Here is a 24460-nt window from a genome sequence, read left to right as displayed (position 1 = left end):
TCCAAGACCTAGTTCTACCTCAACACTTCTCTCTTGCATCATTAGCTGACGATGGCCTAGATTCAAATGGTTTGGAATTTGGAACCAAGGCCTCATCATCACACTGGTTGGATTGTATGGTGGAATGACACCATTACCTACTTTGTGAGGTTTCTGTGGATTTATGGTAGACAACTTGCCATTTACCATAGGTGATCATATTTCCTAACAACCAAAGATCTTTGTGATGCCATAGAAGCTTTGGCCTTGAATCATTTTGATTCTAACCTGCAACTTTGGTTATCCCAACTCCATCATCAAAAATAAGTTGCAGATAATTACTCTACCAAAGGAGCTCAAATCAAAGCTAGGTTACACTAGCTTAAAGTGGGTGATAGGGTGTCTAAAGAATTTTTCCTAGCTTTGCCTGCTCGTCATACCTTTGTACGGATTAAGAAAATCAAAGAGGGGTATATGTTGTTCTCACCGAGTTGCTTGATATTTTGCCAGCTTTTGTCCGTCATTATAAGGTGTTCACAACCTATTGAAAATCTCCAACAAGAGCCCAAGATTTGCAAGAATGCTTAGCTGTTGTTCCTAAAAGGCTTTCCAAGTCTCAGCAGACCTTTTGTGATCTCTTACTAACCATTGATGATCTCAAGGATGCTATTTTTTTTATGACAGATGATAAATTCCCAAGGTGTGATGGTTTCCCTTGTGAGTTCCACAAATCCCTTTGGCCTTGTGCTGGTCCTGACCTACATAAGGTCTACCTTGAAGCTTTTCATTCCCAGTCCCTGGGAAAGATGATTAACCGAGATAACATCAAGTTTATCCCTAAGTCTAGGGATTCAGAGGAGATTTTCAATTGGAGGCCTATTACCTTGCTCAATGTCTCGTATAAGATCATTGCCAAAGCCTTGGCTCTCAAGATTCATCATGTCCTGCCTTTGATTGTTTGTCTAGAGTAGACTAGATTTATCAAGTCCAGGTTTATTCTTGATAATATTATTGCTATTTGGGAAGGAGTAGAATGTGCCCGACACTCCAAACAACAAGCAATCTTCTTTAAGATTGAGTTCGGTAAGGCATATGATCGCATTGAGTGGCCATTTATTTTGGCTTTTCTCAAAACTCTTGGCTTCGGCCCTAGATTCATTCAGTTTGTCCAAATGTTATTTGGAGATGCCTTGGCCTACATCACCATCAATGACAGTTAGTTCAAGGCTTTTGGTCTTTTCAGATCCATTCGCCAGGGCTGTCCTGTGGCTCTTTCCTTATATGTTCTTGTGACGGAGGGTTTTGGGTACTTTCTTGCTAACGCTATTTTTGTTGGACATGTCCGTAGAATCTCCCTACCTGAGTCACCTAATCAAGTTGTCAATGACTAGTTTGTGGATGACTTCTTTCTCACTCTCAATGAGGAAGAAGATAATGTTCAGGCTACTCTTCAATGTCTAGACACTTTTTGCTTGGATTCCGACTCGGCCATTCAACGACACAAGATACAATGTTATAGGCTTTCTTTTCTTCCCACTTCACCTTGGATACTTCAATATGGCTGGAAATGGCTTAATCATGGCAAAATTTTTTCCTTTTTGGGCATTCCTTTTTCCTTTCAATCTTTGCTTGTAGAGATTTGGAATGTCGTTTTAGCTAGGATTGATAAAAAATTAGCCTATTGGATAACTAAGCCTCTCTCTCTGGCTGGCAAATTTTAAATTTGTTTGAAGGTTTTAGATGTCACTCATGTCTATTACTCTTCATGTTGGGCTCCTTCCAAGGTCTCTTACATGAAGTTGGAAAGACTTTTGCAAGCTTTTCTTTGGGCCTTTGGTTCCGACCATCAAGGTTTTCACAGAGTCGGTTGGGAATATTATTGCCTTCCCAAAGAGTCTAGAGGGCTCAGCGTTATTTCTATCGAAAAACAAGGGATTTTCTTATGTGCTAAATGCCTCATCAGAGCCTTATCTAGCGATGAGGCTTGGAAAATCCTTCTTCAACATTGTATTTCTTCAAGTTTTCCTACCAATAGGCTGACCTGGAAAGGGATTGGTTTTCAAACCCTTCTCATTATGAAATATCTAGTTCAGATGCAAGGTACTTTTATTTTTAAAAGATTCTAGCATGCTTGGGAAGTTATTAAGCCTTGGTTTTGGTGGGTGGGTGATTATTTTCGTGATAGGATCTCCATTAATCAACACAACCTCTGGTGGTCTCCTTTATCTTAGGTGCAAGGGTTACCGCTAGCCAAAATCGAGGGTGTTAATGCTCTACCTTTTCACAAACGCAACATTCAAATACCTAAGGACCTATTTTCCAGAGTTTCTATGAGTCTTCAGTCTCTCCAGGTCTAGTGTCATCTGTCTCGACCTGATCGACAGACATATGACCTTCTAGTTTCAACCTTACCCTCACAACTATTACATAAGCTTGGCATTCAGTCTATCAAACCTTGGTGGAAGGATTGGAAGTGGTATCCTTGGACTCCTTTCACCAGCTACAAACCCAAAATGGGTTATCTCTGGTTGGTTCCTCACTTCCCTATGGTCCATATTCTTAACTAGCAGTGGAATTTGTTGTCTTCTTAGAAATCCTAGAGACTTAGGTTTCTTTTGGTTTGGTTTGCCAGCACTGAACCCACGACTGCACACTTTTCTTGGTGTGTTCTTTTTTAAGGGTTGCCTTTGCATTCCAAACTTAAACATTTGGGGGTTCCTGATCCCTGAAGCCCTTTTTGTGGACATCTAGGAACATTTTTTCACATTTTTTGGTTCTGTAGAATAGCTCAATAGTATTGGAGCTAGATCCATGATTTCTTTTGGCCTTTTCTACTTAAGCCCTTTTCTTGGGATATGGCTCTTCTGGGTGATTTGTCTAGAATCCCCTTCAAGTTTTCCCAGATATGGCATGCTTTTAGAATGGAGATCCCATTTACTTTTTGGTAAGATAGAAATTTTGTTCTTTTCACTGACAGCTCTTTAGATACTAATGTCTCACTCTATGCTAAATATTGCATTTGTGATAATGTATTAATGTCGATTTAGATGCAAGTTAATAAAGTGGCTCTTAAGGTGGGCCACTTACAAGAGCTCCTTCAGCATTAGAGCAATGCCCCTTGTAAGGTTGCCAGAGTGTTGTCAGATCCTATTTCTGCCAACCACATTTTGCCCTATGGCCACCACCAAGGCCAAAGCTCCTCTTCCTGATGCTCTCAAACCTCACAGTCCCAGGTTCCTCTGCTGCTCCTCTGGTGGGGGAGGCGATGCATGGAGGCACCACTTCGCTTCTTCTCTGCATAGTGGCTCTACATTGGGGTGGTCTTCTACTGCTCCTATTACTTTTGCTCCTGCTTTCGGTGATGGTTCTGGGCCTACTGCCACCACCTCTAAATTTCCTCGCCCAACTCTTGCTATTTCGCCTCCTAGATAGGAAGAAGGAGAAGAATAAAAATACCAAGAAGATGGTTGGTCCGTGTCGGACCCCACTCCTGGCCCTACTGATGTATGGGGCAAGAAAGATGATCAAGATCCTCCCCCCTCGACTGCCACTGCTTTGGCTACTTGAGGAGTTTTTTTTATGAATAGCTTTGTTTATTGGCTATGGTTTCTTGTTGTTTGACTCTCATTGGGTGATCTTTTATCCTCCGACCTTTTTTGTGAATATGTACTTTAATATTATTTTCTAATAGAGAAGGCCTATTCATAGAAAAAGATTGAAGTACTAGTTTTATGGTAAAATTACTGTGAAATATTAATTCAAGATATTTTTTATTATTAGTTCCTGTCTTCTAAGGATGATATCACTATGTAGTGATTTCTTCATTAAAAAGATTCATCTTTTGAATTTTTTTTTTGCTATTTTCTTATTCGTGACTGGAATTTTTCTAGTGGTTAACTCTTTTCTTCATTTGGAAACACATTATATTGAATATTAAGAATAATTTTAGGGATGACTAATGATTTTGGCTTATTATGTACAATTATTGTTTTTTTGGGAAATCATGAGAGAATTTCTTTTGGTCTATAATAAGTTCGCCATGGTTTTGACTTGTTTTTAATAGCTTGAATTTTTTTAATGGTTTAATTGTTTTTCATTTCTAAGCATATTATATTGAAAGAAAGAAATAATTTTAGGCATATTATGAAATTCTAGATGGTTTTAATAATTAAAGATGGTCTACAAGGAAATGGTAAGTGTTGGTATGGCATGGAGGCTTGTAGAGGGTGTATGGCATCTTGCATAACAAGAAAAATTCCTTGTATAATGGAATGTGCCTTGTCCGTATTTCCTCATTTTCAACATTTGGTGGAGGCAATCAATCAAACACCTTATTCCCTTGTTTATGCATCCACTTTTAGCATATAGTCTACCAAAGTATATTGCTTATGGTATCATTGATATCCGTACCCTATTCCAATGCACTTAATTTGGTAAAGGCGAGGACTATATTGGAAAAGGTTAATACATTCCTAATGATGCTTTAGTATTCTTGTTTATAGTCATTTATTTCTAACATGATTCTAATAATCTTGTTTACTTGTAGACAATTATATGTTTTAACAAGTTCTTCTATAATTTTCTACATGAACATTACTTGTTTTGTTCTAGGAAAAGATATATTATCAAGTATGTCATCAAATTACAAATATTTCACTTCTTATATTTGTTCAATGTCTTAATAAAACTTAAATACTGAATAGATTGAAACTATAATTGAATATTCTGTTATACGTAAGAAGCTATTCTACATATATGTCTTCGCCTGCCTATGCAATGATCAATGGCATTGACTATTTTGTACAAGTATTCATAATTTTTTATTTTTTTCTATTTTAGAGGTGCTCTTAGAATTTGTTACCAAATTTTGACAAATATGATGGTTGTAAACAAAGTAGTTTACTTAAGTATTTATTTATTGGCTATGATATTTGGTGTGTCTTCTTTTGGACATTAGGTTTGTATTTGGATATGCGTATCAATAAATGAAAAAAATATTTGTTAGGTAGTTGGAGAATTGTCCTTTGTGTCACATCCCTGCAAAATACCCTTCAATGACAAGTATCGTATGGTCAATGAAACAAGAAAATGGAGAAGGCATTTATTTAAATGATGCATGATAGTGAAACAACAGAGTTGTTACATAAGAAAATAGGAAATGTAAATAGATTAAATGCAAGGAATAACTGTTGGAATCAATGAACACTTAGAGGGGGGTGAATTAGTGTTTTGCAATTTGGAAACTTACTAAGATGATTCTTAAACTGCTCGATGCATAAGTATGAAAGTAAAGTGTAGAAACATAATGCAATCAACCACACAAGCAAAACACTAATATTTAACATGGAAAGCCAGAAAGGACAAAATCAGAGTGTAATTTGAACCCACAATATTAGTATACTATGGCCAGAAGTATGATAATATTACATAGAGGGGAATGAACTTGCATTGAGGCATACTGTCTAGAGCTCACTGATCAAATACAAAAGGGCTACAACTCGGAGGAAGGCTCAGTGCCTTAAATGTGATTACAAATGATTAAAATAATGAATAAACTAAAGTGTAGAATCTACATATGCCAAAAAGTAGTTCCGATTAGGCTCAGATTGACTTTTGCAACTGTTTTATCAGTCTGATCTGTTTTCCTACACTGTCATACATGAGAGCACCTAAACCTTCAATCAACTTCACCAACCTTCTCAAATTCACTCATAAAGACTTCTTACTATTCTCATATATCAAAAAGATCAAGTTAATCGGTCTTATATATTTGCACCAACAAAATGAATCATTTACCACGTCGGCTCCCAAAAAATACATAGAATGGAACGTGAAATGTGTAACCTTAATTTGGCTCAATCCATCCACAAATACAAATGCGAACCTAAACAAAATGATAACTAGATTCATACAAGTCGGCCCAAGCTCCTCGAACATGAAACCAATCACCGAAATCAACCCAACAATTATGCATCACATATTACATCAAAATAGCTCTACTCGAACTGAATTACTATATACTGAACCTTGAATCTTTCTCATGAATCAACACTGGATAATAGGATCACAAAATAATCTTCCTTGAACCTCAAATCATTTTCCTTAATCACTGCAAGAAAAATTACACAACCAAAATCAAGATTTGCACACTGAACTCATATCTTAACAGCTACTGTGTTCCACCTTCTAGACATATGCCTTATGAACAATATGACTTTTTGTAAATCCAATCTATTTACACTAGATATGATTACTGAACTGGGTTGCCATCAATGACAACTCTTAGGCATCAATCATGCATCAATCTTCACCAGAACAATGTCTCTTGCCAATAGGGCTACCCTCATTAAGAACAAAGGTTGTATCCATCATAGAGAATGGTTTTGCCTTTAATAGGTATGAAACCCCTTATTTTGACATCAAATATTTTAGGTTGTGTAGAAAATAAATGAAGTTTGGTATCTTTTAAACCAAGTGACCCCTTCATTATCAAGAGTTCGAGTCTGGTTAGACCACACTCTTTGTTGATAAGGCATGGAAAAGGAGAGAAAAAGAAATATGAAAGTTTGGGATCAAGAAAATAGATAGGGAAAAATATTAGATAGAAGAGAGCATAGGATAGGCACATAATTGATTTGTGGAAAAGGCTTAAGAAAAATGCAAGAAAAAAGAAATGAATAGATGTAGAAAAAGATTCCACCTTTTCTAGCATTCTCCTTAATTTTATTTAAATGAGAGATTTAAGAATCAATGGATATTAAGTTAGAAAAGGGTAGAGAATACAAAGGAAGGCACAAAGAAGAACAAAGAGATAGTAGAATGTATAGAGAGAGGTATTGGACAACCAAAATATCGAGAGAAAAATTTATTTAGATCATTTTCATGCATGAATGGGGGTTTGATTCTCATCATCAATGAAGAAATTTCAACTCCCAAGATATCCTCTATTCTAAAATATTTTAGGGAGAAATAGAGGAATATTACATTAAATAGAAAAATAGATTTGCAAAGATATGTTTAAATAGTTAGGAGAGGAGAGTAGAGGCAAGAAGAAGTTGGAGGAATAATTGTAGAATCATGTTTTGGTAGTGGGGAGAAGCCCTTAGGTTTTGTATGATGAAAGGAAACCGTCATTGCTATAAACTATAACATTTCATATCACCATGCTTGCTCCTACATTAGATTCTAGCTTCTTTTGGTAGGTGCCTCCTTCTTCTTGGATCTCTACACTCTCCACTATTCTCCCTGCCCTCTTGTGGATACTCTTGAGATGATGCCATTAGGGTATCTCTTTAGCAGAATGATATGGGGATTTGATGCAAGAGCATCCCTAGTCGATGATCAATCTTGCATCAACCAAAAATATTTTCTATGTTTAGTTTCTATTCAGTTCTGTGTTTCAGCTTCTTTGTTTATCTAGGCATTTTCTGGTAGCTATTGATTTTTTATTGCAGATCAGATTCATGGATTCCAAACATGTTCTTATTCCTTATTCCATATTTTCATTTTAGTTGGATTCTTTTCCGACATGCTATCGCTTTTTTATTGTCTATTTCTTGGTCCCCGAAGCAGTTTTAAGCTTAACAACTAGGTGAAGATTTCTTCTCTTCCAGAGTGTTTTCTTGGTTTAATTAGCGTCATGCTCAATGTTCTTAGGCCCTTGGATGACCTTCCTTGGTGATCTGCACTTCATTAGTTTCCTTGGCCGAGCTGATCTTCATGGTTTTGGTCTGACCTATTTTACAGTGCATGCATAATAGTTTTGTATTGGTTCAAGCCTCTCCCGATTTTTCCTTATCATAGTGTTTGGGATCACCATAAAAAATATTCTCTTCCTCTAATGATATACTGTGTGGGTTTCTCTATAGATGTACTCTTCTATGTCCAATGACAGTGGCATGGTGGGAGGTGACAAAATTCATGTATGAGATGGTGGCTAGTTTATTTCTTATTATGTATCTATCTTGATGGAGCATAAAGAGCACTTTGATTTAATAATGGTGTATGTAGATAGAGGGATTGTCCCCTTGTTCATAACATGGTTACTTATTGCCCCTTATACAATCTAAACAACTAGTGAGAGAATGTTGAAAAAATAGGTGTTGTACTCATTTCATAATAATTTATATAATTGTAATGTTTTATTGTATTACATGAGTTAGACATGGACATGAAAAGTGTAGATATTTCCTTGGAATATTCTTAGGACCACTTGATGAGTTGTGTTGTAACATTGTATATTATATTATAATTATTTAATATTTAAGAATTTTTTTTTAATAAAGTATGCAATATTAGATGTGGGATCAATGGGTAGTTATCCCATGGTATTAGCACATGGTTCTATAGTGTTGGAGGAAATCTAAATTTAAAACCTAAATATAAACACTTTCATAGATGAGAGAGAAATATCAATCACTACAAATGACATATTATGCTAAGATGATAAATTTTCTACAAATGCTTTGCTTATAAAGGGATGACAAAGAAAGAGAGCACCAATGAGGTGTGAGGGTAGGTACAACTACTTTTCAACTATTGGCAAAAAATACTGAAAAAGATAATAATATTAAACCTTACCTAAAGCCTAGAAAGATGATATGACACCTGAGTAAACTTAAGCATAAAGAGTAAATAATAATTTACTCTATCAACTCCCCCTTATGTACAATGTAGAGAGAACAATGCAATATGAAATGATAATGATGATGTCTCCTATAAACTAGGCCATGTTAGGTACCCTTGTACAACTAATCATGCAACTAATCTCTTACAAATGGAGAAAAGGAGAAAACCTCATGGGAAAAACCTTTTCTCTAAGAAAGAGAATGGAAATCAAATCAAGAACTAATGAATGGAGGTCTCCTCATTAGCCCCCAAGAGAAATACCCATCATAAAAATACAATACAATAACCCCTCCAATGAAGAGAAAGATAGATAGACACTATCTCCTCCCCATGATGCAGTATCCTCACAACAACTAAAAGATGTTGGAAGCCAAAAGGAATGTACATGTTGACAAACAATATATGTCCCCTTAGGAAGATGAAGATCCAATGGCACATGTAGGAGAAACTCCATATCCATTATGGCATGAGAAAGAATAATTCTCACCATATAAGTCTCTAAAAAATGAGTTGGGGTCTCCAAGTATGAATAAACCACCATATACTACCCAAATTTTAGTAAAAATAAGACGAGGACATCTAGAATCAAAAAATGACTCCAAAATGCCTTCATCTATATGCATATAAATAGATCTAAAGACTTTATCCCTATGACCTTTCCAAATAAGATTCTCCCTAGGTACAACAATAGATCACACTCATTAAGATGACTGAGGATAAAATCACTCCACTACCTATTGTTCACCCTCAAAGAAAAACCCATCACAAATATAAAAATCCTTTAAAATATTAAAATTAATGCACTCACAAAAAATATTATCCAGATGATAAAATTTGATTTTTAGCATGAAATGGTGGTGTCGATGGATTGGAAGGTGTCGGCACAAAAAAATAAACTAAATACCAAGTGAGGTCCACAAATCATGAGTCAATGCCTCAAAAGTGTGCAAATCCAAATTCATTTTAAGCCTAAGATCACAATACAAAGTGAGGAAAATGTGGAATAAAAATCCCAAGAATAAGTGCATAAAATTTAAACTGAGAGCCCACCTTTCTAAAACTCCATGCACTAGAAACCCTAAAATATGACATATTTGATTTGGACTTTATAAAGTCTACTCAAAATAATTAAAAACTAACAAGTGAAAATTCCCTGGACTAAGTGAAATGACAAATGATTTGAAGTGGCTAGTAATGAAGATCGATGAAATAAAAAAATATTAGGGGTGCTAATAAAAAAATATGAAGCCACAAACTCTTCACATGTCAACATAACAGAGTATTCATGTGTCATTTTAAATGGAGAGTGTGTGTGGTGCAGGGGTTTTTGATGGAGATAGAGTTGGCAATGGAGAGGAAGAACCAGATGGTGAGGGGTTTGCTGGTGGTCACCCAAAGTTGTGGCTGCCATTGTTCTTTCCAGTAGATCACTCGCTTTGGCTCCTCTGTGGTTGGTTTGTATGTGCAGAGAAGTTCATTTGGGAGGATTTGTTGTGGGTTTATCTTAGTGTGCTGGCCTCTCTCTTGCCTCTTTATGGTTTTTTCCCTCTCTTTATGGTCGGTGTGTGCATGGAGGGGAGATGTTTTTTATTCGTATTGGTTTCCAATGGCAGGGGTTTTTCATGGTGATATCCATGTTTGTATGGTGGGAAGAGATGGGTTCATTTTTGGTGCATGGGCACTCAAAGGCAACTCCAAGGTGTTAAAGCATATGTGGTTGCAATAAACATGATGTGATGTCTTGAAGGTTTCTTGTGTAGGTCCTAAATGGATATGGTAGGTCCAATGCTACCAATGCTTGTAATAAGCCATAAGGCTCCAAAGTTGTATACTTGGACTCAACCCTTGTATGGGAATTTTATTTGTGTTTTGGTGTCAAGGGGTTCTAGAGGTGTTGTGTGTCCAATTTGTAACCTTCAATATGAAGGCAAGTGTATAATGTCATAATGTGTCAAAAGTTGCTATGTTATCATGAGCAACTTTTCCAATTTTTGAGATGTGGTTACCCAACGGCTAGTTGGTTGTATTTTGTATGTTGGAAGTGGTTGGAATCATTCCCAAATCTTATTTAAGCCTAAGGAATGATTCCCAAAGGTTACAAGAAGGATTTGAATGAAATTGATGCTTCCAACCAATCTGAAACTGTTATTTTTACTATTTTTCCTTGGATTCTTGGCCTTGGTATGGATTTGTATGGACTTCTATAAGATCTAATATTCTAAAGTAAATGCAATAGTGAATCACCTCTCATTTGGGCTTGGTTTGGGGTCTTGAAGTTATGAGATTGAGGAGTAATTAATTTTTCATCCTCGTTGCCTGGTAAAACCCTCAAAGCCAAGGTTTGGATGCAAAAGGAGACCCAATTCAACATTCCTCCATGGGAAAGGTGCGAAACCTCGAGGAATGTTGGATTACCATGTACTTTAGATGTTATACTTGGTTTGGGAATCAAAAGTTCTCACTTTGGCATTGTTGGAGTGATGCCCTAGACTTGACATCTCCACGTGGCAAGTGAGTGCAGTAAGGGGTTGAATGAATCCTTGAGATAGTGGACACCACGATGGTAAAGAAGTACATGGGAAGGACCCTTAGAAATGTGTAGACCCTCTCCAAGTGTTCTAACTTCCTCTCCATTTGTCTGGTGAAGGGTTTGAGGCCTAAACCTCCATACTGGTTAGTTAGACTAAAAATAGGCCCAATAGGGTTTGAAAACTTGCCTTCAAAACCTAGATGTAAAAGTTTGGAATCTTGTAGAACTCCCAAAAGGGTACTCAAATATCAAATTTTTTATAGGGGGTGGTTAACACATTTTGTGAAGAAAAGTGGGAAAATTCCAAACAGAGGGCTAATTGCTTATAGCTCTATCTCCTAGGTCCAAAAGGGAAAAAGATACAAAGGGCTATTAAACACCCATAAAATTGGTAAAGATCAATGCAGATACCATATAAAAAATGTGCAAACACTCAAATAGGTTAGATTCCACCATTTGAGTAAAGATCATGTTGCTTGGGTTTTAGAGTTGTTTGGTGTCCTTGGTTGAAGGGTTGAAACCTTAGGAGTAGGAGACTCCTTGTTAGTGGTGAGTTGCCTGAGTGGAGAGATCCTTTGGAAGGATCTAGGGCAAGCTCTTGAAACCTTGGGAAGGTTGAAGACATTGGTCCATTGGATGGTACCAAGTGGAGACCCTTGACGAGTAAAACCAAGCAAGTGGTATAACAACACCGATCCCTCTACATCATATTCGTATGGAGCTATACCAAGGGTAGAATAGTGTATGTCAGACTCAAAATTTGGAGAAGAGGCTGCTATAATGCCTCCTAAGGAAATGGACCAAGAGGCCATCAAGAAGATGGTAGAGGAGTTGCTTGAAGAGAAACTCAAAGAGACTGGACAATCCAAGGGAAAGGACAAAACTTGTGATGATGAATCAAAAGAGGAGAATGATGAGCAGGAGGCCATCCCTCAAAATATGGGACCTGATTAAAAGATATTCTTGGATGCGTTGAAATCATTAAATAGGGACAATGTGGAAAGTTTACCTATCTATAGCGGTAGCCTGAATGGAGAAGAGGTGCTTGAATGAATAGAAGCACTCAATAACAACTTCGAGTACAAAGACATCCTAGAGGAGAAAAGAATGAGTTTGGAAAAGTCTAGACTTAAGGGGTCTGCCTTGTTGTGGTGGACGGTGTTGCAGGAAGAAAGGTTGAACATAGGGAAGAAGAAGATATGAAGATATGCTCTTGGGAGAGAATGAAGAGCAAAATCAAAGACCAATTACTATCAATAGACTATGAGGTTTAGATCTATAAGAAGCTGTAAAATCTTAGACAGAGGGAGTTGGATGTGAATGCATATACTAAAGAATTTCACAAACTAAGTCTTAGGTCCAAGAAGCATGAAGAAGATGCGGAGCAGATGGCTAGATACCTGACTGGGTTAAGGAAAAACATCCAAGATGAGATCAACATCATGGCTCCAGACATTATGCACAAATGCTTCCAATTGGCATTGAGGGTGGAGGATAAGATAACGAGAAGAGGAGAGAAAAACAATAGAGGAAGGGGAGGTAGGAATTTCAAAGGTAGAGGTGGCTATGGAGGAAGAAATACTTCTTTCAAATGTGGAGACACTAACTAAGAAGAGTCCAATGGAGATTTTAACAATAAGAGTGGAGGCTTTAGAAGACGAAAGAGACCTTTTGGTAGGGGCAGGCAAGGAAACCAAGGTAGAGGTCCTGGTGTTTTCACTAGTAAATGTTACAATTGCAACCAAGTGGGTCACACCATGATTAGATGCCTGGAGACAGCTTCTAGCTCACATGGACTAGAAAGGACTCGGCTTATGCAAGAAGATAATGTACAAAGTATCAATTCACCCATGGGAAATGTATGTCCCACCTTGGATGGAGAAAGCTTCATGCTAAGGAGGACATTGTTGAAGGTACCCCAATGCAAAGAGCCACCATAAATAAAGTCACTCTTCAAAACTACTTGTAAGTCTCATGGTAAGGTTTGCAAGGTGGTTCTAGATTCCGGATCCACAGAGAATATTGTTGCTTTATAAATGGTTGAAAAGTTAAAATTGAAAAGGTTACCACATGTGAGTCCAAGCAAGGAAATGGTGAGAAGGGGGAGATTCCTTGATAGTTTTGGTGGTTTCTCTCTAGATAGTTTTCCCTCTTGACCAAGTTGTTGCTTCTAGGCGGTGGTCTCCCTTTGTGGATGGTGTTTCTATAGGAGAGGTTGTTGATTCAAGGGATCTATGAAACTATTTTGTGGTGGGAAGGGTGAAGAGATGGAATCGATGTGTAGGGTTTCACTATTGACAGGTTTTGTTGCAATGGTCTTCCATCATGTACAAGGCCCAGTTCTTTGAAGGATGCTGGGAGGGTGATCCTCTCACTCTTGGTGGATGATTTTCTTGGGAGGTTTATGTGCCTCTGTGCTATTAGTGCTACTGCCCAGCCTTTACTTGGCTACAAAGGTGATGTTTGGGATCTGGGAGGAGCTTCCTTGGCCTAGCTCATCCTTGGTCTTTTGGTCCCTTCACTCCTTTTGGGCATTTTGTCCCTCAAAGTGGTCTTTGTCACTTTTTGGATCTCCTCTGGATGATTGTGGGTGCTCTAATTTTTTAATCTTTTTCAAGAGGTTGTCTGGTTTTGTTCAAGGTTTCTTTGTTCTACCTTTCTCATTCTATCCTATTAAGGTGGATCATTCTTCCACTGAGGGGAAGAGTTGTAGGTTGAGTTCAACGGATCCTATTAGGAGATTTGGATGCTCTATTTTTCAAGGCCGGATGGTTGATTGTTTCTCTCTCCTTGTTGACATTTTATTCATTTTCTCCTATAGAGGTGGAGATCTTTGTTAATATTATATGCTTGGAGTTGTACTAGTTTAGGTCTCCTATTCAACTTTTGAATCTGGAAGCGTTCTTAAATCCCAATTATCGAGCAAAGCATAGTGGTTCCATCTCTCGATTGCTAGACTTTGGTTTATGGTTTGAAGATTTGTTATCTCTATTGATGGTTTCCTTTCTCTCAGCCCCTATTGAGGTGGGTCCCTATCCTATTAAGGTGGAAATATATTTTTCTATTATAGGTATGTCTACCAGATGCTTTAAGGTTGCTGGTTTCTTCTTGGTGGTTTTGGGAGCCATTACAAAACCCAAATTAAAGGTTAGGGGAGCCTTTCAAAGCCCCCATGTTTTTGTTAAGCTCTTAATGCTTATCTTCTGTAATCTTGTTTGGCTGGATGTTGACATTTTTCAAGGGCCCAATATAGATTGTGGCTATTTTTGGTTAAGGACTAGGCTAGTTTTTAGCTACCTAGAGTTTTTGTCACAGGTTAAGGGAATCGAGAAAATCCCTGTTGAATGGTTGAGGGTTGTTGTTATACCCTTGTCCTCTTCTCTTATGTGTTACAATTTGAGGTTGTAGCCTTGCTAATGATGCCATCATGTATTGTAATGTCTATATTTCGATTGTTTGGTTGACTCTTTCTATTTGTGATTGTGTTGGTGTTTGGGTTGCTGATTTTCATTACTTGTATCCTTTGGCAACATAGTGTTGTGGGTTTGAGATCCTTGTAAAATCTGTGGGTTTAGGGTCCCTTCAAAACCTATTGTTAGGGGTTTCAGGTCCACTAAAAACTTGTTTTTTGTTAATAAAAAACAATGAAACCACAAACAATAAATACTTGAATCATTGGAAAAATAGTCAACATACTTTCTTACCTAGCAATGATAATGACATCATCTCAATATGATTCAATGTTGATCTTTACCGAAAATTCTCTAAGGCAACTATGAAATGGTGCACAAATTGTTTTAAATTATAAATCTCACCAAGAAAGGTTGCGCAACCAACACATTAGTTGCATATCTCCAAAGGACACCATTGAATGTTAAAAAAATATCATGAAGTGACATAGAAATTTTAAAAATAATTCAAATGCCAATTACTATAAATTGTACAATTAAAACAATGAACAACCAACATCTCAACAACACTAATGAGGTCTCAAATTTGAGAAGAAATGTAGAACAACAGGCTCTCATACCACGTTGGAGCAAAGCTCCCAAGCTAGGATCAAAATGCAAATACTTCCATAGTTGAAAGAGAAATATTAACCACCACTTGAATGATATATTATTCTAAGACGATAAATTATGTACAAATTATTTTCTTATAAAGGAATGAGCAAAAAATAATATTTTGGTAGATTCACAATTACTTGTGATTCATAATGAGCTAGAATAAAAATTTCTAACTGCAATTTGGTAGAAACAAAAAAATCATTGAGCCACACCATTATCACCCTTGATGCCTCCATATGGACCCTGAGATGTGTCATTCTATCCTATGGAGCATTTCTCTTCCCAGATGAGAAACTAGAAACTGACAAGATGTAGAGTCACCCTCAAACTATAGGAAGAGCTCTACACTTCATTCCCAAGATCATTGAAAGTGGAAAAAGGGGCTCCCAAAGGAATATAATAAGAGGGGAAGGGGTCAAAACTTCCATGCTTTTGCAAAACCAACTGGCTATTACCCCTTACCCAACCTTGTCCTACTCCTATCCCTCTGTCAGATCCTTCCCAAAACCTCTTTCCAACTAGTGGCAAACGAGAAGTAGAGGATGTGTCATAATGGGTTCTTTCAGATGAGAAATAAATTTCAAGTCTCCATTGAATATCATCCCACCTTTCAAGGCTCCACTGACTATAAGAATACTCATGCAGAAAAGGGGACTTCCATCCAGTATCACAGAGTTCACTCCTTGTACAATATTGGTCAAACATATTCCTTATCTCTATTGAAACCTCTCTAGGAAATAACAAGGTCTCTATTCTCTTCTACCCATTGAACCATGACGTTGCTATATTTATAATAAAAAAATTACTTCATTTGGTGGTGCTCATTTATACGAAAAATCATCATTCTGATGCTTTCTACTTATCCCATTAGCTATGGACTCAAGAAACAATGTTTATCAAATATAGTACACCATCACATTTAAGCTATCAGTCCACTTCTTTCTCTCAAGGTTCACCTTACCTGAATGATTTTGTTATGATTTTATTTGTTCCTTGACTGCAAAATTTCAGCTTTAAAATCCCTTTTTTGGACACTGAGCCATTATCTTTTAAATTATTCTTGAAGATAGTTCCTTGATTATACCTTACTAAGAATCAGTGACAATATGCATCCTCTAATCTTGTTGACAGGCCCCTGGTCATTCTATTGCCAAACCAGAAATCATCCTTATTCTTATCCTTTAAAATTTTGACTTCTTATTGTCATGGCAATGCGATTTGCTGAGATGGCACCTTTAGTACTACCATTGTTTCTTGCTAATTCTAATTGACTTAACAAACAACCTTCAGAATAGGCCTTTTGAAAATTAGTCGGCATCCATGTGTCTCAACTTGTCATTATTCATCCCACGTTGATAGGCTTTCAATTTGTTTTCCTTAATTTTCCCGCGCAAGTGATAAGCAAGCGACTTCAATCACCCTTTTGAAATGTGTTTCATAATTCTGTCGTAGATCTTATCTAGCAAGGCATATCATGCAATCACCATGGGTCAACCTAACATTGATCTTCAAATGCGGCATGTGGATCTGTAAAACCCCTGACTAAGCATTGCCAAGTCACCTTCCAACTCAACTCTTCCAGTGGCCCCATCTTCGGACTTACTTCAACCTGCCCTAGACATGTGGCATCATCTCATGATGTCGCAGTCCATAACCCCTGTGCATCTTTGACCGTGGTATTGTGCGGACCTTTGGATTTTCTCAATTTTTACCCTCTTGCCAAGGTAACTACTAATTTTAATAGGCTAACAGTCGAACATCTTCATAACCATGATTAAAAGATCTCCATCCACTCAAGCATATGCAGATAGCATAAAATTTAAGTAGCTTGACAGATATCATAAAATATTAGACAATAATAATAAGCCTTAGGAAAATTAACATGGCATAGGTAGAAAAAATAAAGGGGAACCTGGCCATGGGGCCAAGAAGACATTACCACGCTAGACTTAGGAGAATATTAAAAGGAGCCAGCCGAACAACTTAATGCCTAGAGAAAGACATGGACCCACCAATGGTAAGCAAACCCTTGGCCCTAAGTGGAGAAAAAGGTAACACCAAATTAAAATAGGCTTAGGGTTTTTATAAAAGACTTAATCAAAATGCATAAACCCTAACACCTGAGCCTGAAACACAAGACAAAGAGAAAGATAAAATCAAAATGATTGATATTTTGCCTAGAGCATGAAAATTTTTGCTAGGTCATTTTTCAAGGCTATCACAACCATCTTAATTCTTGAAATGAGCTCCTTATATTCTAAAATATTATTTTTTCATGGGTGTTTTAATCTAGATTTAATTGGTTTTCTCAGTAGCTTCATGTAGTGTGGGCTTCTCTGTATGTTTTATTTGACTGTTGAGTATCATGGAGGGTTACTTTTTCAATTCATTGCCTCCCATGAATTTGGGATCCCCATTTCACGTGTCTCGAGTTGTCCTTACGCTTAGATCTAGTCCATTTATTACTATCATTGGTTTTGGGTTTTTTCTTTCAAATGGGAATTTGTGCCATTCTTCCTAGTCTTATCATGGGTGCTTGTTGGGAGACCAAGTGTTTTCTACACCAACCTTTTCTATGATGATATTTTTTGTAGCTCTTCTTTTAAATATGGTCATTTGTGCATCTTGTTTATGAGTTCTTCACATAGATTCATTGGTGGATGTGTTGATAAAGTCCTTGTGAACTCTACTATTGGTGGATGTGTTGGATGTGTTGTATTTATTTTATGTGATGAAGAATTTGTATTTATTTTCTCTTCCTGCTCTACTATTTGGCTATTGGTTTAGTTTTGAGTGGGAGAGGCCTTCTTTTTTCTAAGGGTTCACTTCATTGGTTTTATTCTCTTCTTAGTGTACAATCTCTTCTTTGGTTGGTTGGATTGTCTTCTCTTCTTCTCAAGTTAGTGAGTTCTCTTATTTTATTGTGATTGCTTCTAGAGTGTTTAAGTGTGTTCCCTTCTTGCCCACTTTCCAAAGAGAGACTTCTCTCTCTACCCCTTTCCCTACTCTTCTCCTCTAGAGTCCTCTAAATGTGGAGTTCTTTCTCCTAGAATGGGTTAGGTAACCCCCTCAATACTATTTGAGTATTGGTACCTTTCTTGGACCTATATATATAGAATGGAATTCTACAACTAGTTCCCTTCTTGTACAGAAGGTGCTATGGAGGTGGCTTCTATGGTGGGTACCAATCTTGTAGATCTTATAGAGGGGGAACATATTTTTTTTTGTTCTTAGTCCTATTGAGGTGGACCTTTCAATCGGTTTCATTGCTTCAAAACCTATTGAGTTGGCTTCGAATGCTAAGATTTTTGGGTTTTTGTCTCCTAGATGGTACCTTATCCTTTTCCAGTGGCTTATTTATTTTGATTTGACCTAATATATTAGTTTCCCTTTTGTTTTCTTCAACTCTCTATTGTTAACTAATTTTCTACTTTGCATAACCCATAGATTTTTCTTTATCTAGTCCATTCTTCAATTGATTCATTCTTAGTTCAAAGTATTCTCATTATAAGAAGGTTTTTGGGTTCCCTTCAAAACCCACTATTATTTCTTCCCTTTCATTGGATGTACCCTTCATAGATTAAGGTGAGTTTGTTTTTTGGGGTGTTAAGGTGATGCTTAATTCTCTTCTCTCTAATTTAAGTTGTCTTGTTTTAAGTTTTAGGGTCCTTTTTAGAAGCCGCAAGTTACACCTAAGATGATTTAATCATTTCCAATTTTTTTTCTAGTTGATGCTCCATTTTTTGTTAGTGTCTATCTCACTACTTGTGACATATTTCTATATTTCCTTGAAGGCTCATACATGTGAATGGTAAGTGCTATCCTAACTTAATCTAAAGAATTGATTGAAGAGTAGGGACATGTAAGGGTATGCCTATGCAAGGAAGTATGTTAGTTTTGAGTTTACTTTGTAGCATTCCATCTCTAGAATACTCAAACTAGATTTGATTTTAACAAGCACTATATTTCAATAATTCTTAGAATAGATTTAATTTCTGTAAACGTGTTGTAGTCTAACTTCTATTTTGGCATGTGTGTTTAATAATATATTTCATTTTTTAATATATGTGACAGATAATAAAATTAATTTAATTTTGAAAAAATGGCATATGCTTGTCATTGTCAAAGAGATTTTCATGCAAGTTATCTCCCTTCTCTCTTTTATATATCCATAGACACCACACTATATTGAAAATTAAATAATAAGGATTACAATGAACTAGCTAAAAGAAATATTTTTTTCTATAGAATTTATCTCCTACATGAATAGGAACAATGTAATACAAAAATTTAAAACTTGTAAACTATAGAAACAAAGAGTATTATCCTTTAAAAGATAAATTTACAACTTAGACAAAACATATAAAATGTTTATTTAAGATGCATGTTATTACATAATGTCGGTATGATAATTATATTTATACATTATAAATTATTTTATTATTATATTATAAAATGAGTCCACGACTTTATATTTCACACCTTTATTTTTTTTAAAATAATAATTACATAGTAACATGCATAGAATAAAATGTGGTGAAAAACTTAAAGAATATAATTAATATAGTAAGTAAATAAAACACTCTGAACACAACAAAACAATTGAACTACACCGTACATTCTGAATAATGGACCCTCTTTTTAGTCATTTGAGTGATTGAATAGTATACTTCAATATTCTTTTGATTAAATTACTTGAATTATATTTCTTATATTATTTAATAAATATACTAAACTATACATCACTTGTGCTATAGTTTATATGACCTATAACTCATTATTATTTTCCTATAAAAAGGATATAAAGTGTTTTTTTGGCCTTTAGTGTATAAAATAAAAATATAATTATTCAAAAACAATCTTGGCCTATGGTCATACTAACATATCAATAACAAAAGAAAACTAAAAATATGTTTAGTTTTTCATAATAAAAATGCAAAAATACACGTGTTATTTATTAACAAGAAGAAATAATATGAACCAAAACGATTATTTCAAAACAAATAGTTCTATAAATAATCCATATAATATCTTTAGCTACAAGATGTTCATTCGATAATTTTCTAAACTAAACAAGTACTTCTAAAGATCAATATCTAAAGGATATTTTTTTTTCTTCAAAATATTAAATAACTTTTTTTTTCATGTAAATTATTACTAGAAAATGTGAGAAGTTAAATGGAAATATTAAATATGTATACTTAGGCATGGAAGGACATAAATTTATGAAAATCTAAATAGTCTTTCATCTCATCTCATAACCTACATCAAGAATCTATTATTCTCAATGTGAAGTACATACTTGATAGACTTTCCCACCACCTCCATGGTTGTAGTGTCATCAAGGCTCTCAAGTAGTGTCATGGGTTTCAATTAAACAATGCAACATGCATACCCTTCTTCCACCTAAAATAAATTCCCTAATCGTAATGTTTGAGGATAAACATATTTGAAGGGGATGATAGGTTAAGCCCTATGACCCTAACTATTACTTGATTTAATTAAAAGCACATTAAACATATACTTTGTAAGTGACTATTTTTTCAAAATAGGTTTATCACAAGTGTTAGGTAAGTAGTTTTGCATTTGGGTAGAATCATTATGAATAAAAAGGTTTAATAGTAGAATGAATTGATCTTAAAATATATTGAATAAAGTAATACTGAAAGGAGGTTCCCGTCTCAAAGGATTTTTAATATTTTACAGGGTGATTTCATCAAAGAAATACTATATCATTGATGTGTTTGCATTCTGGAATTAAATTTTGTATTTTATATTTTTAGGTAATTTAACATAGGGAGAAACATCATGTGGCTTCCTTCCAAAAAGAAGTATCATATGTCTTGCCCCACCTCAAGTATTTTATTGTATATTATAAATATATTGAACTATTTCATATATTAAGTTGCAAGATCTATTATATATTATCTAGAGTATTTCTATTTTTTTATCAATAGGTCCAAAACACCAAACTCTAATGTAGATCCCCATAGCCCAAACCAATCTCAATCCATAATTATTTCTCACATGGACTAGGGTAGATTAAGTGAACTAGTTCATGCCACTCAAAAATCAAATTTCCCACATCTAAATAAATCATTAGAGAAGTTAGTAAATATTTATAGGAACTGCAATGTCATTAGAAATTAAACTAGAAAACAAATTTTGGAAAAATTTGAGAATTATCACACAAAATCTAAATCCAATTCACAAGAACTTTCAAGGTGCATCTCTACATGTATATGAATTCATTATACTTTTCAATACAAGCCATTTTTAACAATAAGTTAGAAGATGATGTATAATAGATTCTAAAAGTTGTATCAATATAAAACTAATTTAGATGAGACAAACTAAATTGGACAATGTATTCTTAAAAAATATACATCTACATGATGGTCCTATCAAGAAACAAGCACAGAATGCAATCTCATTACAAAATAGATAATGAAGACAAAATTATTTACATCAGTTCAAATCTTATCAAAATTCTCTCCTAATATTCTAATATTTTTTTCATACATAATTCCTAAGTTTTAAATATCTATTAAAATAGAATAAAACACCAACATCAGATATCACATTTATATCGTACTACGACGAATAATAATAATCAAATTACTCTTTTCCAACTGCTCAATTTTCATTTTGAATTGAAATCTAGAGGTTCAAGAGTCACTATTTATTTATTTGTTTTATTTGTTTCAAGGATTATGGCAGAAATTTATTCCCATAAATCATCGAAACTTTTAAGGTACCAAGCAACAATTCCAAGTTAATTGCAATCTTCCTGAACTTGCTACAATACAAACATAAAAATTCTTGTGAAGAAATGAAATTGGCTTCTGTGTCTGCCATCGATCACTAATACAGTGCCCATTCGTTGTTTACAATTGTTAATCCTCCATCTACCACAATATTATGGCCGTTTACATATTTGGATCCCTCACTCGCCAGATACAGAGCAGCCTCTGCAATATCCTCTGCTTCAAGGATTGCTTCCTTTAAGTTTCCCCGGCTGCTAAACGAAGCCTCCAGCTGAGCCTTTAGCTCTGGTGTAGGGGTCTCTCCAAGGAAATTCACCACCATATCTGTGACTACAACACCAGGAGAAATACAATTCACTCTTATACCATATTTCCCAAGTTCGACCGCACCATTTTTAGTCAGCCCAATGACTGCATGTTTGGAGGCTGTGTAGGAGTAAGTAGAAGTTCCTCCCATAACACCTGCTATACTGGCCGTAGAAATAATGCAGCCCATTTTCCTGGGGATCATAACACGGGCTGCGTGTTTAATGCCATGCATTACTCCTTTCAGATTTATGTTCAACACTCGCTCGAATTGTTCCATCTCATACTCTGCCACGCTCCCCTTCTGGGTGTTGCTGATTCCTGCGTTGTTATACATTATGTCTAGTTTTCCGTGCTTCTCAATGGCCAAATCAACTGCTGCGCTCACATCTTGCTCTTTGCTCACGTCACAATGGATATATGTCGCCCAGGGATAAAGGGATTTGGCCACTTTCATGCCAGCGTCATCTGCAATGTCTGCAATTATGACTTTGGCTCCATGATTGACAAACAGCCTAACGGTGGCTTCACCAAGTCCTCGCGATCCTCCTGTGATTACTGCAACCTTTCCTTCCAGTCTGCATTTTACAGACAGTTTTAATTATTGTCTTTAAATTCTAAGTAAACTATGATTGTATTGCAGAAAAAGAAATCCAGATAACATTACAACCTTAACCAGAGAACTCAAAGCAAAAGCGGAAGGCAAAGCAAGTAATTACCTCTTCAATACAGCAGATGTAGGCACTCCGTTAGACATGATTCTCGAGTTACAAAATGTCCCTGAATTGGGAGCTTTCCAGAAGCCTGCTTTATAGCTTCTGTTACAGATGAGACACAGAGATAAACGTTAACTCCGACAACTTATTTATTGCTACTATCGAGTAACAAGAAATAGGAAATAGTTATTTTTGTTTTTGGTGATGTTAAAATAATTCCCTTTCTTAATTTTAAAGCTTTAATTAAGCTACAACAAAACAAGAAACTTTAATTTTGCTATCCTGATTAACTTTGAACATAGCAAATATCCACCATTTGTCACGATTTAAATTGGAAAATATCCAGCATATTCGGCGCACTTTGCATAGCTTATGGAACCTAATAAATAAATAATCACAATAACGTTTACTCTGTTGGTACAGAGGAGAGATGAGCATCATTTTAATTGTCGGCTGAAAATAATGAAACTGTAATTCAAGCTTAAAAAAATAGGGGCCAAAGGAGCATGAAATTAAGAACATAAAGGTACCTTTCAAACTACCGTTCTCTTCGTCCAACCTTCCGGGCAGAGCTCTGAATTTTGTTATTGGTGGCTGGAATTTTCCAAGTGGTTAGCTTTCTTATTATTTCATTCGGAAACACTATATATTGAATAAAAGGAAGAACTTTTGGAATGACTAATGTTTCCGCCTTATTATTTACACAGAATTCTTTTATAGGAATCATGTCAGAATTTTTATCTTGTCATGATTTTCCCTTTTTAATTGGTAGTTTGATTTTTTCTAATGGTTTATTTTTTTTTCATTTGAAAGCATATTATATTGAATGAAAGGAATAATTTTAGGCATATTATGAAATTCTATAGGACATTTAATAATTAGGGATGGTCTATAGGGAAAAGGTAGGTGTTGCTATGGCATGTAGGTTTGTAGGAGGGTGTGTGGCATCTTGCATAACAAGACACATTTCTTGTAGAAAGGTACATGTCCTGTCTACATTTCCTCATCTTCAACAATTGATTGAGGCAATCTATCAAACTCCTTATTGCTTTATCTATGCATCCACTTTTGGCATATAGTTTAACAGAGCATATTTATTATGCTATCATTGATATCCGAACCCTATTATGCACCCACTTTAGCACGGGCAAAGAGTATGTTGGAAAAGGTTATCATATTTTACTTAATGCATGCTTAATGGTGCTTTATTATTTAGTCATTTCTTTCTAACATGATTATTAATAATCTTGTTTACATCTAGAAGATTGTAGGTTTTAATAGAGTCTTTTGTTCTCTTCTACATACACATTACTTAAGAAGTGCTCTTACAATGTGTTGCCAAAATTTGATAGATATTATGGTTGTAAAGAAAGTAGTTTATGAAAATGTTTATTTATTGGCTATGACATTTGATGTGTCTTCTTTTCAACATTATGTTTAAATTTGGATATGCATAGCAATAGATGA

General features: G+C 35.6%; 1 protein-coding gene across 1 annotated transcript in view; it reads right to left on the bottom strand.

Annotated features, from left to right (window-relative positions):
- The window catches only part of LOC131056277 (short-chain dehydrogenase reductase 2a-like), a 63942-nt gene extending 40222 nt beyond the window's left edge, over positions 1–23720 (bottom strand). Inside the window, exons 1-3 of the mRNA XM_057990626.2 lie at positions 23536–23720; positions 22997–23095; positions 22076–22855 (exon numbers count right to left, since the gene is read on the bottom strand). Of these exons, the coding sequence (XP_057846609.2) occupies positions 22076–22855; positions 22997–23095; positions 23536–23720 (1064 nt within the window). The remainder of the gene's footprint in view (positions 1–22075; positions 22856–22996; positions 23096–23535) is intronic.
- Between the last annotated feature and the right edge of the window lie 740 nt (positions 23721–24460).

Source organism: Cryptomeria japonica, chromosome 7, assembly GCF_030272615.1.
Source record: "Cryptomeria japonica chromosome 7, Sugi_1.0, whole genome shotgun sequence".
NCBI lineage: Eukaryota > Viridiplantae > Streptophyta > Pinopsida > Cupressales > Cupressaceae > Cryptomeria > Cryptomeria japonica.
The sequence above is the reverse complement of the archived record's forward strand: the minus strand, read 5'-3'. Positions and strand labels throughout refer to the sequence as shown.